Source organism: Poeciliopsis prolifica, unplaced genomic scaffold (assembly GCF_027474105.1).
Source record: "Poeciliopsis prolifica strain line A6 unplaced genomic scaffold, Auburn_PproV2 SCAFFOLD132, whole genome shotgun sequence".
NCBI lineage: Eukaryota > Metazoa > Chordata > Actinopteri > Cyprinodontiformes > Poeciliidae > Poeciliopsis > Poeciliopsis prolifica.
This window is the reverse complement of record NW_026562507.1, coordinates 202,865-215,806: the sequence shown is the minus strand read 5'-3', so window position 1 is coordinate 215,806 and position 12,942 is coordinate 202,865. Positions and strand designations below refer to the sequence as shown.

Genomic DNA, 12,942 nt, shown 5'->3' with positions numbered 1-12,942 from the left:
TAGCGCCCCCTAGAAAACTTTAAATGATCAGCCCCAAGCCATGCTTTAACCTACAATTACGAAACTTTGTACACGTGTGTACCTTGTCAGGACTTACAAAAAAGTCTCTTGGAGCCATGGTCTAAACCCCACAGGAAGTCGGCCATTTTGGATTGAAGTTCGGATTTTGACCCATTTTTGCAGTTTGCAGCCTTCGTATTTGATCGAACTCCTCCCAGGGATTTCGATTGATCGGCTTCAAACTCAGTCAGTCTGTTCATAAAGCATGTCCCATCTAAAGTTATCAAAACAGTGAGTTTTTGAGTATGCTGAAGGGGGGTTGGCAGGGGTCAAAGTTCACCTACTCCCCATAAAAAATAAACTGCTATATCTCCTACACAGCAACTCACAAAGGCACCAAAGTTTCAGTGATTGATCATCATAGGGTGTCCTACAACATCCTATGGTCGAGTGATGACATCACTTAGGCCACGCTCCCTGAGAACAGGAAGTGTAATGTTTTACTGTGAATGGTCGCTATCTGACCCCTTTGACCTCATCAACATGAAACTGTGCCAAGACACAGAAAACATGTTGGTGTATTGAGGATTCCAACCCCGACCAGCTTCGATGGAGCAGATGGGCGTGGCGGCGTGGCGAAGTGACCTGTAACGCCATCGCCATACGTTTGGCTCTCAATTCCACATTTTTGGGCCCAGCTGCTCCAAACTCACAAGGATGGATTCCCATCAACTCCCCGACAGGAATCCATCACAATATTTGGAGGGCGTGGCCTAATTTCTCTATAGCGCCCCCTAGAAAACAGCAGCCCATAGGTTATGTTGTTATTAATTATTTAAATATACATTATTATAACTTTTTATATATATATAAGTTTATTTTGTGGGTTAAAGTACAAACATTCATTCATTTTTGCTAGAAATAATACAAACAAAGTCATTCAGCAAAACTTATGACAGCGAAGTAAGAAAACACTGGGGTCAGTGTTGATGGAGTACCACTGGCACCTTGTGGCGATATACTGGTACTGCTAGTGCAATACCAGTATTGCCCCAGCAGGAGGCAGTGGTACTCCATCAATGAGAAAACAGATCGACGCTACGTAATAACAGTGAGCCGGCAGCTGGAGCTGCGAAGTTTTCCTGAACATTTTGCCTGCTTTTTGGAGCCACAGAACTGGACTACGCTCAACATTTTGCTTGGATTTTTGGAGTTGCAAATCCGAACCACGCTTTTGAGCAAGAAGGCTCTGTTGGACCGGAGTTGGAGAAGTTTAAACTGAGCAACAGCTTCCGCGGTGCGGCGGAGGCGCTGAAAACTGCGTGAGAGCTTTTGTGGTGGCTGGCGTGAGGCGGCGGTTGCTCGTGCCCCGCGGTGGCAATAGGCCGGAGCGCGCTTGGCTGCGAGGGCCGTTCGAGGCTGCTTGCAGCTTTAATTTATTTTATTTTTTAATACTCCTATGAATAATGGGACACTGTGACAAACCAGCGGAAAGCAGTACTGATAACTTAGACAACTCAGTGAAATGCAATATTAACAACGGCTGATAACTGGAATTTAGACAACCCAGGGAAACAGTACAATGGTGTGTATTAAGGAAAAAGCTTTCTCACCTTTTGTGGACCCAACACCAGAGTACTGTATCCGGCAGGCTGCGCCCAAACGGCCAGTCCAATCTCTGCTCGTGTCTCAACACACAACCATCCTATGCTACCAATTGTTGTGAAAAACATCATGTATTCTAAACCCGATAGACCAAAAACTTGCAAGCGCACAAGCAGCAAATCATCCAACACAAAATAATCAGACTTTACGTCGGGGCCCTGAGTCTATACAGCATATACTTAAAAACGGGAAGATTTGTTGCTTATGATCTAAGAACACAGCCAGTGGTCATCCGATGTCCTGCGTCACCTAAGTCTCTATTTTCTTGGAGATGGGAGTGAGGAGATGATTCAGTTTCTGTTTCTGTTACAAATACAAAGGCCTTTGTGTGAAAGTATGAGAGTGTAATGTGTGTACTAGCAAATGTAAGGTGTGTAGAAGCATATGTGTGTACTTGACCTCGGTAAGCGCCTCAACAGTAACTTTGCAAAGAAAGAGAAACATAGTCAATTTTTTCCTCAAAGAAAATCTAAAGTTAAGATTCCTACCTCATATGTATTAGGTGACATACACCATGACATACAGGGGTGAAAGTAGTTTTAAATTCTTGATGGTATTATGACGAAAATTGTCAGTGGCTCATTGCGCAAACTAAAACAAATTAAAATATAAATATTTTTACTATAATATAAGCTACCTGTAGGGATAATGCAGAAAGTATAAGCACTTCAGAATGGGGAAAAAAAATTGGTTCTGGCAAAAAGGGTAGAAAGTAATTAGTTGCACTTACTCATATTGCTGTGTAATTACAATTTGCCTATTGTGCATCCTTAGTACACAAAATCTGTACTTTTATTTTTACTTGAATTTGTTTTGAGTAAAATTACTCAGTTACATTTGAAATCATATCCAATTATGAGTAAGGATAAAATATAAGACAACAGCAGAAAAAAACGGCATTGATCTTTCGGCTGCGTTTTTATCAAGATCTAATGGGGTTGCATCAATTGGAAGGCAGAGGAGTAGGTGATGGATTCAAATTAATTATAGATACAAATACTAAAACGTATATAGGATTCTATGTCTGTTCCTGGAATGTGTTTGTAGCAGCAAGAAGCAGGCCGAACTGAGTGACAGAAAACCTGCAGCCATAGCTTCCCTGATAGCAGGACATCAAAGACAAATGGACAACAGATGCCACTCTGGGGCCAACGTTGACACTTAACAGGAGAGAGGATCAAACACTCTAGTTTATAACCTAGAGTTTCCTGAGAACTGCAGAGACAACAAACAACCTCAGGAGATGCACACACAAGACCTTCAGAAGCTACGAAGCTATGCTTGAAGACTGCATCAATACAGCATGGCACCATTGTTTGAGTAGAGACTTGTGACTGAAATCTGATAGTTGTATTCACTATTTTCCACTACTTCTATGCAAATGATTTGTAACTGAACAGCAACTCAATGTAATAAATATGCAATTGCATGAGAACACGTCAGACTAGACTGGAGACAAAGATCTTTCTGGACTGGGATTAGGGATGGCTTCCCCCGAGAGAGCCGAGAACATGGATTTGGAGAAGGGGTGGAGGTGGGTTTGAGCACTGCTGGAGAGTGGATGATGCCATGGATGAAGGTCCTTATAAGCCGGAGCTTGATCAGTGATAGCAAAGACAGGGCATGATCCGATGCTGATAGGCTGACTGCAAATGATGCACTGATTTGATGATGCAGGTGAGGCTGAAGAGTCTTTCAGTTTTAATTTACACCAAGGCTTCATTTCAATCTGAAGAGACTCAGATAGAGAAAAACAGTGATTGAAAAAGTTTATTGATTTCATGAATGTATGATTTGAAGTTATTTGGCACTTGAACCGCAATGGAAGACATTGTGTTATGAAATGCAATAAGTTTAGATGAGCTTTTCCGATTTTGATTAGGAATGTCATCCCCCCCCCAAAAGAGAGAGCCATGGCCAAGAAAGGGAATGAGAGGGGAAACTAATCTAATGCAACTTAAGGATCTGACATGAATGGTGTAGTTAAGGATGATAATATGGTGATAAAGAGAGGATGGCAGAATGGAAATTGAGAAGATCAGCTAATAGAAAGATGTGAAGTGGTAGATGAAGGCCAGCTATGAGGACCTAACAGTGACTTGAAATGATGTGAAGTTAGCAGATGGAGGCTAGCTGTACCTCTGGGAAAAAAAGCTGTTGGAGTGATGCTGAATGATTTCATTCCCTGTGTGACTGTGGAAGTGGCTGTCTCTGTCCTGAAGGAATAAGCTGAGAAATGTTGGGTCAGAATGGACCATAGTTATGGGCTACAATGATGGTGCTTTCTGATTTCTGATTCTACAGAGATAAACTGTAGAAATCAAAATGATTTCTACAGCTAGGTTTCTGGATGGAAAAAGATTCCATGCAGACTAAAAGTTGAGGTGCTAGACAAAAGAACTTTGAAGTAAAGAAATGGACTGAGATGGAGAGCGGAGTGAAGCTTAAGGGAATGTGAAAGATATCGTAAGGACAAACTGAATAAGGCATGTCTTGGATTCATTTGCAAGGTGATGGAACATGATCTGAAAAGAGACTGATATCAAAATAGGCATGGCAATGGAACAGATTTCATAAAATGCAGAGGACTCGAGCTGCTGAAGCTCAACTTGGACGAACCTTAAATCTTTACCAAATAAGAAGTGAACACTTTGTTAAAGATCTGATGAAACAGTACCTGCCAGACCACTGAGGTCTTTCGGCTTACTCTGTACTGCATCTCCAGAATAAAACATAAAACATTAATCAGCCTTGACAGACTATGCATCATGAATCTGGAAAAATTTTCATAAGTGAGATGCCAAAACATGTATTCTTTTAAATTTAGGCTTAACCACCTTCTGTTTATAGTTCCCTTTGATTAGTGGTGAACAGAACACTGATCAACAAATTTAATGTGTACCAATGATTCCTCTTGACAAAATGAGAATTTTTTGCTTGCTTATGAGCAATTTATTGCTTATTGCTGGTGAAAGCCCTTGGACTGACTTGTTACCGAGATGTGCGATACAGGGATTATCAGTCGACTTCAAGTTCCATCAGCAGCCACTCTATACGCTTGTTGCTTTCAAATTGGAGACAAGAATACATTATTCAATTTATGATGAAATAATTTACAACTCGCAGTCAGCTCAGATAGCTATCATGTCAGTGATATTGAATAATGAACATTGTGAATAATGTTAATGTTATTTGAGTGACGGGACTGAAGCAGAAGCATAGGAGTAATGGTTAGCATTGCATTGGAACAATTTATATAAGTGGTGCCCAAAGTCGGTCCTCGAGGGCCGGCATCCTGCATGTTTTAGTTCTCTCCCTGGTGTTAGTAACAACCTTTTCAGCTTACCAATGTTCTTCTTAGGCCTTCTAATGAGCCACTATTGGATCCAGGTGCGTTAAACCAGGGAGAGAACTAAAACATGCAAGATGCCGGCCCTAAAGGACTGATTTGAGCACCACTGATTTATATACACGACAATACCACAAGAATATCAGTTTCTACATCAGAATATCCTACCCGAGGGTAAAATTAAAAGCTGGCGTCCATCAGTCTGACTTTTCCCCTCTGATTTCTGAGATTTTTTTTTTGGGTCACTGATTTTTTTTATTTTATTTGTTTTTTCCTTTTTCTGAGATAAAAGTCAGCATTTTTATCTCAGATAAAAAAAAAAAAAAATTCAGTGGCCCAGAAAGAAAAAACAAATTCTGTCATTTTCTAAGAAAAAAGTGAGAATCTTTTTTTTTTCAGTGGTCCTCATTCTCTTCCGTAAAACAGGGCCTAAGTTGCCATATGTTCTAAAAAGAATGGGAGAACAGGTTTGTGGCGCATGTCACAGCAAATATTTATTTTTAGTGCAGACAACATAGTGCTCCATTAGCTAGTCACTTTATTTTTAAGGATGTACATCTTTAAAAATTCATAACAGAGGTTAAAAAACCAAACAAAAGCAAATCCACATGAAAATGGTTATATGTTCAAACACAACCTGTCAGATGACTTCTGACCATTGTGTAGGAAGACATGTTATACTGTGGAAACACTGGGACTATACGTTACATGTACACAATCATCAACATCATTTAACAGCTTGCTCACTGCAATTTAATTACTACAACTATGATGACATCATAGTTGTCACTAGATCAGTGAAAATGTTTAACTTAAAATATTTCAGTGTTAAAACAGTTATAACAGGTGGATGTGTGTGCAGGCATTAGCTATAAAAGCTTGTAAGGATGACAAACTGATTCAGATCAAAAAGTATGTGATTTTGCTTTCTATGCAAGGTGCCACTGAACATTATATTCTTTGAGAAGTTTTTTCATATCTGTTGCATTGAATTGGATGACCTAATACCAGAATACATGCAGAACAGTGAACTCCAAGGACTTAAATTTAATAAATAATGTTTTGGTCAAATTCACTTTGACAAATTAATATTTTAGTGCTTTAAATAATACCAACTTCATATAGTCACTAGATTTATTTTCTTGTAATTCTCAATAAAAAATAAAACTGGTCACATGTACCATATTTTCCGGACTATAAATCACAATTTTTTTCATAGTTTGGCCTTTTCCTGCTTTATTGTGCATTTTATGGCTGGTGCGACTTACACTCCAGAGTGACCTATAGTCCAGAAAATATGGTATGTTGACCTGAGGGAGCAACTGCAATACCACACAAATGTAAATCCATGAGAATAGTGCTTGGTGGAACAGCAAAATTCCTAGTTGGTTAAATAAGAATAAGGATGAGACAGATTCACAGAAACACGCTTAACTTAAAAATGCATAGCTTTAGAAAACATGCATTTTGAAGAGCTCTTTAAAGTGTTGCTGATGATATTCTAAAACCTGAGTAAAAGTTTGCATTATGCTACAAACTGCAGTTTCTCAATGAGAATGTGTTTGTCATCACAGTGAAAACTGGCACATCATTTTGGCACTATAAAAACATTGTGCTTATTGCACATTGCACTTTTTAAATATCTCACAAGGTGAGGGGTCCTATAGTGCACATTAGTGCAATAATTGTCAAACTAAAAGTTCAGTTTGACTTAACTTGGTAGCATAAATAAAGTATCACTGAAGAAAAAATATGTATAAACTTCATAAATACAACTTTATCAATAAACTTAAAAATGTCGGGTCAAGGTGTAAGCACATGTTACACAAACACACCACATCTGTGTCTAATAATTCATGCACCGTTGTACACATAAAACTCACACACATAGTCTATCATACTATCAATGTGTTGTATATGACTCAATTAATTTTTTTTAATAATTGTGTTATAGTCAGATGAAATCCAAAAATAACAGATACAGACTTGAAATGTTTAAATGTTGGAATTTAAGGGTGTAAACTTTAGAGATGCTGGATCCTTAAGATCAAGATCAGTATAGGTTATCTGAAGTCTCTGGAATCTGAAAGAGCATGCTCAAAAGCTGAGGAAATTTGTAATTATTAGCAATATAATGGGTTTAATATTGTGCATTTTGAAAGCTGTTTATCTATTTTTCCAAAAGTTTTAAAATACTAATACATTTATCATTTTATGGTAGGTCCTCACATATTTTAAATGGGCAATACTATGTACTTTCAGGAGGTTCAGCTACGTTGGCCCAGACTTTAGTAATTCAGGTGAATACGCCTTCACAGATTTCTTCAGTAGATCATGAGATCAATCACAGATTCACTGATGCTCATGATGGCTAGATAAATTGCATATTCCATGCTTCACACAAAACAAAGATCTTTTGACTGAGGATTATGAAGAATTAAAGCACATTGCTCAAAAGGAAAATAAACTGCTGCTACAGTAGCAAACAGTAGCGGGTCGATTGAAGGCGTAACTAGCCAAAAATATATTTCCAAGCTATAACTTAACTAAGAACCATCATAGTCATACCTGTCATATGCTAAAATAAACAACTTTAATCAAATCAATGAACAGTGGAAGCCAATCTGAGAGCGGATTCATTCATGTTACTTTTTGTTCCACTTCTTATCAACTGATTTCAATTGATCGAGATTAAATATAAGTATATTTTGCAGTATGTTGAAGCTTAATGGGTGTTAAAAGACAGAAGATAAATTGTAATGCAGCTTACACAATGTAACTCATTATCAGCCCCTTGATAGAGACAAACTGTATTGTACAGTTTTGTGAAGTAGCCCTCAGGGCTTTTTGACAGCTACACCAAAACACTGACTTTGTTGTCTTTAAACCATTCTATAACCTCTTTGGTTGTAGATTTTGATTTACAGACAAATCTGTTCCCATGTTTTTACTTACTGGCTGATTTCTTTAGATATTGCTTCGGTATTTCCACATAAGGTTCTCTCCACATGATGGCATCTATTTCATGAAGTGCACCGGTTCCTCCCGCAGCACATTAGCCCAGCACCATGATGCTGCCACCCCCAAACTTCAAAGGTAAAATGGTATCTCTAATCTTCCTCCAACGGACATTATAGCCAAACAGGTTCACTTTAGTTTCACTAGGACATTTGTCCAGAAATTAAGATTGTCATCTCTGTGTGCATCTACAAAAAAATCTAACTTTTTATGTTTCTTCTGAAGTAAAAGCTGAGTGGCCTTTGCTAAAATAAACAATTTTAATCAAATCAGAACAGGGCATGTTTCACTGGGGATAATGACTGTTTGAAAAAATACAGTAGCATCTTTAGCTTTTATTCTGGGGTCTATCTGCATATTTACATATTTATTCCTGGGACAGAGAACCTGTTATTTTCCTGTACAATTTGATGGTTGCACATGTCTATACATGTGGATTAATTGTTTGAACAATGTATCACTTAGAGACTTAGAATAATCATTTTCAAATTTATTGACAGTTATTGGTATTGTTGTGGAGAAACAAGGAGAAAAATAGTGCAAATCACATTAAGTAAAAGTTTTTAATGTTTACTAAAATGTATGGTGATGTTAAATCAAAATTATTAATATGACAAAAAGAAATTAACGATAACTGAAACGATGAATGCCCACCCCCATAATGAAGTAACTGTTACTTTCAATTGTTAGGAAAGTGCTGTATGTATGCAACATGACTTGAAATTTGAATTTGTATCTTAGCTTCTTGAAATTGGGCCTCTGTCTCATTGAGAAACTCCTGCTCCTTCTGATACCCTGCCGTCATGACAACAATGGTTCTAATTATACCATGAACAAACGATCTTAGGAGCATAGGACTGAGATGTAGTTTATTTAATAAGCTCAGCAGATTCGCAGTTCCACTTGGTGTTTACTAATTGCTGCTGCCGCTAGTCTGGAGGAGCTGAACGGTGGAGGCCAGGAGGAGAGGTGCTCAGTGAGGTGGAAACTCAGCTGGAGTCTGCACTACCAATGAAGAGCTTTTTGGAAAAAGATGGTGTTTGGCTCGAGCAATCATTCAGACACTGCAGAATGGTTGCCACAGGAGATTCCAATATGTTTCAAATATACATGACAGAAACAAAGCAGCACTCCAGGTTTGTTTTTCATCAGGGAATAATATGTGGACATGTGGATATCCATCCGTCCATTATCCAACACATTTATTCCTAGTGAGGTTACCGGGGTGTTGGTGCCCGTCTCCCACAGTCAATGGGCGAGAGGTGGGGGCACCCTGGACAGGTCACCATTCCATCACAGGAATATGATACAAAGCTAAAAAGAGACATGATACATTGTCATGTCTACAGAGCTAAAGGCAGGAAGTAAAATTTTTAAAATTCTTTTGCATGAGCACCAATACTCAGAGAAGGTGTCTTAGACACTGAGCAGTTCGAGGGAGATCCCTGCTATTCTGGTTGCAAGGGGTTTTATTATCTGTGTTTTTGAGATAATTGTATCTATAAAGAGTTATTTGAAGCTCTCTCATGCATATGAAGTAAGAGGCCAAGTCCCTTAACATGTCTTTTCAAGAAAATCAAGGGCAGTTGGTTCTACACATATTTTGTACCTGGTCTGTGTTCCTATGCAAAGTTCAGTGAGTGCTAGTATTTTAATTTTTGTAGACATTTTAGATTAATATAAAACAATTTATATAAACTAACATGAAACATCTAAGTGGAACTGATGTGGTTTAACCTCTTGGTCCCTTTTTTTCACTCACATTTCTAATTAAAGAACCACTGTGCCCCTGAGAATTCATGATATATTACTTGCAGATTTAAAGCATAATGTAGATTCACCTGTATTTGATAATCAAATATAACTAAAAAAATATTTATTTAACAACTTAATTTAGTCCTAAATTATGTGAGGACTCATTGAGGTTATTTTAGGATACAGTATAAAGACCAAAACACATACATGTCATCTATAAAGACAGAGTTATTGGAAGGCTAAACTGACATCACATCTAAACTGTGGTTTCATTCTTCCAAGGGCCAGTCCGAATATTTCCTGTAGCATCTGAGCCAAACAAGCCATCTTCTTGCAAACTTCTGTTTCGACCAATGACCCCTCGGCGACTAATTTTGGAATGCTGTCGAGGCAGAGTATTTCGTGGAAAACCTCTCTGCTTTATGTCCAAAGAATGCATCTCTGTGTCTTCATCTTCTGTCTTTAATGTGCAGTTGTATGTTTTGGGGTCTTGCTCACATTTCATTGTAAATGAATCAAGTTTGTCACAGCAGGTTGCATTAGCAGAGGGAGTAGCTGAACCATACATGTGCCACTGGCAAGAATGGACCCCTTGAGAAGGCAGGAGGCTGTGACAGGAAGTTATGCTGTCATGCATGCTGTGAACATGGCCGTGACAGGAAGTCACTGGGTCTTGTATACTCTGGCAGGAGGTTTGGCATTGAAAGGTGTGGCTGGAAGCCATCTGCTTACCCAAGTGGGGACTAGGACAAAGAAGCTGATGATCTGGAAGTGGGCTTTTGGAAACTAACGGTGTTCCTTCTAGATCCCTGTGGGAGCTGTGCACACTTCCATCCATACTCAGTGAAGCCAGATGTGAGCGGTAGTCTTGGAAGCATGGTCTTTGGCGGTTAAAGGAGCGTGACTTTGCTCTCTCAGTAAGGCATCTCTGTAGGGGAAGAGTTGGCCGAGGGAGCTCATCTGGAAGAGAATGAGGACGTGGTGAGAACTCTGGCTCAATGAGAGATTGGACAGGGGATGCTGGACTCATAACAGCCACACAACAAGGACCTGTGTTACTTGGAGTTGGGCTTTGAGGAGGTGGTGTAATTTTTTCTGAAGAACCCTGCAAGAGTTGTGGCAAAAGCAGTGGCTGCTTGCCTGAACACGGAGAGCTCAAGTGGCAGTGTGGTTGATGGAGTTGTTGTGTTTGACTCTGTCCATCAGTATTGACATTCTCTATCTTTGATTTAGATGGGCAACAAACCCACCAACGATTCCACACATCATCCCGTTTGGCACAATGCTGGATGAGAAGGAAGAGACCCAAAGTGACACAAAAAGCCCCATAGAGGCAGCTGAAAATCATATCCAGAAAATGTCCCTGTGATACAGCCAATGCTCCTAAAGCCCAGGTTGACAGGAACACAAACAGTGTGAAGATGGTAGCACGTAGTTGGGATTTAAAAGAGTGTTCATTAGCCAGTACAGATGCACCAGTAGAAAATGTCAGACAGTCTCCAGCAGACACTGAAGCTCCACCACTGCCACTTTGACAATGATGGTTTGACTCACTGGACGACGACATCTGCTGATCCTCTCTTAGAAGTCGCAATTCATACTTTCTCTCTGGGTGGCGCTTCAGCTGGATGTAGGTAATCAAAAAGTACAAAGACATGACTAAGACCAGAAGACCTACTGGTGCATAAAAGCCTCCCAGACTAGGTTCCCATGCCATCCAGCAGCTGAAAATGATAAACAGACACTTAAAACTATTTTCTAACCTTGCAGAGATAAAATTATAAATGAATTAAATGAATATATCGAATCTGTACTTACTATAATGCTCCGTCTCTGCTGCCATAGTTATCCATGCCAAACACAGCCGTAATGACTACAACTAACAGAGGTACTCCATCGCTCACAAGATAAAATCTGAGAAAAAAAGTTAAAAAAGTTATTAATCAAATGTGTTGATGCAGGGCAGTATGGTCTTTTTGCCATTTGATGAAAATACTTAGGAAGTTGCTTAGCAAACGCTTAGGAAATAGTAATCATTGTTCCTCCTGATTCACAATAATGATACCACTGGCTTAACAAAATTGTAAAATTGATTTACTCCTATTTTAGACACAACTGTAATTAGGGCTGTTCAAATAAAATATGAACTTGACCAATATTAGAGGTTCTATGTCAGTCATAGAACTGGACATTTTTTACAGTTGACCCCGTAAAGTGCTAAGAAATTTATTATGTTCAAAATTTTTTAAATTATACCAAACTGAAATTGGGACTAACTTGACAAAAATTAATGACTGGGTTAGGGTTAGATGTTGATTTACCACAAAAAGAGGCTTTTTCTGATCTACCTTGAGTTCCTCTCGCATTCTCATACAGCAGTGAGATTACGCAGTTTTCTAGTTTTTGATTAAGCCTATAGAAGCATATGAATCTGGTGAAAGATTCAGAGGCTTTAAGACAATAGTCACTATGCTTAAACCCTCTCAAGAGTTGCCAGTCTTTTATTATTTTAAAATAAAATTCTACCTCAGGATGGTTGGTTTGGAACGTTTCTGGACTGGAGCACTCCTGTCCTGGGCTTGAAGTGGTTCTTTGCACACATCTTTACAAATGTTTCTTGCAGTAAAAGCCAGCCACATCATGGTGGACAATGAAGCATAATGGAGTACAATGCCGACCTACCACACCAAAGAAGGAAATACAGTTAAAAATTACATATTATAGTAATAATCTCATTCACAAGAGACATTTGCTCTCAGCTTTTCTGGAAATGAAGCTTGAAACTCTAGTCCAGCCTTGTTTGTCACATTTTCAGTTGGTTAAAGTCATTTTAAGGATTGCCCAGACTGTAGATACAAACAAATTTAGGTAAGTCGATATTTTCTTGTAGTAATTTTCTGACATGTCACTTTTACCATATACATTCCCTTCACTTTTTCAAAGTGAAAAATGGTAAAGGAAAAGAGGCCCAGATCATTATGGATTTCTAATTAAAAATCCCTTGACACCCTGTTCAACTTAAAGGAATCAAGGAGAGTGCTGTACTGCACATCTATACTATGATTAGTATTAGATTTGAAAACATTGGTTTTCTTGAAAGTTAGTAGACAGTTAAAAATGTGTCTTTTTCTTCAAATTTATTTACAAATGATGGT

General features: G+C 38.7%; 1 protein-coding gene across 1 annotated transcript in view; it reads right to left on the bottom strand.

The window, feature by feature from the left end:
• Nucleotides 1-5,490: 5,490 nt before the first annotated feature.
• The window catches only part of adgra1a (adhesion G protein-coupled receptor A1a), a 41,650-nt gene continuing 34,198 nt past the window's right edge, over nt 5,491-12,942 (bottom strand). The window contains exons 5-7 of the mRNA XM_055024900.1: nt 12,314-12,465; nt 11,606-11,701; nt 5,491-11,511 (exon numbers count right to left, since the gene is read on the bottom strand). Coding sequence (XP_054880875.1) covers nt 10,044-11,511; nt 11,606-11,701; nt 12,314-12,465 — 1,716 coding nt within the window. The 3' untranslated portion in view covers nt 5,491-10,043. The remainder of the gene's footprint in view (nt 11,512-11,605; nt 11,702-12,313; nt 12,466-12,942) is intronic.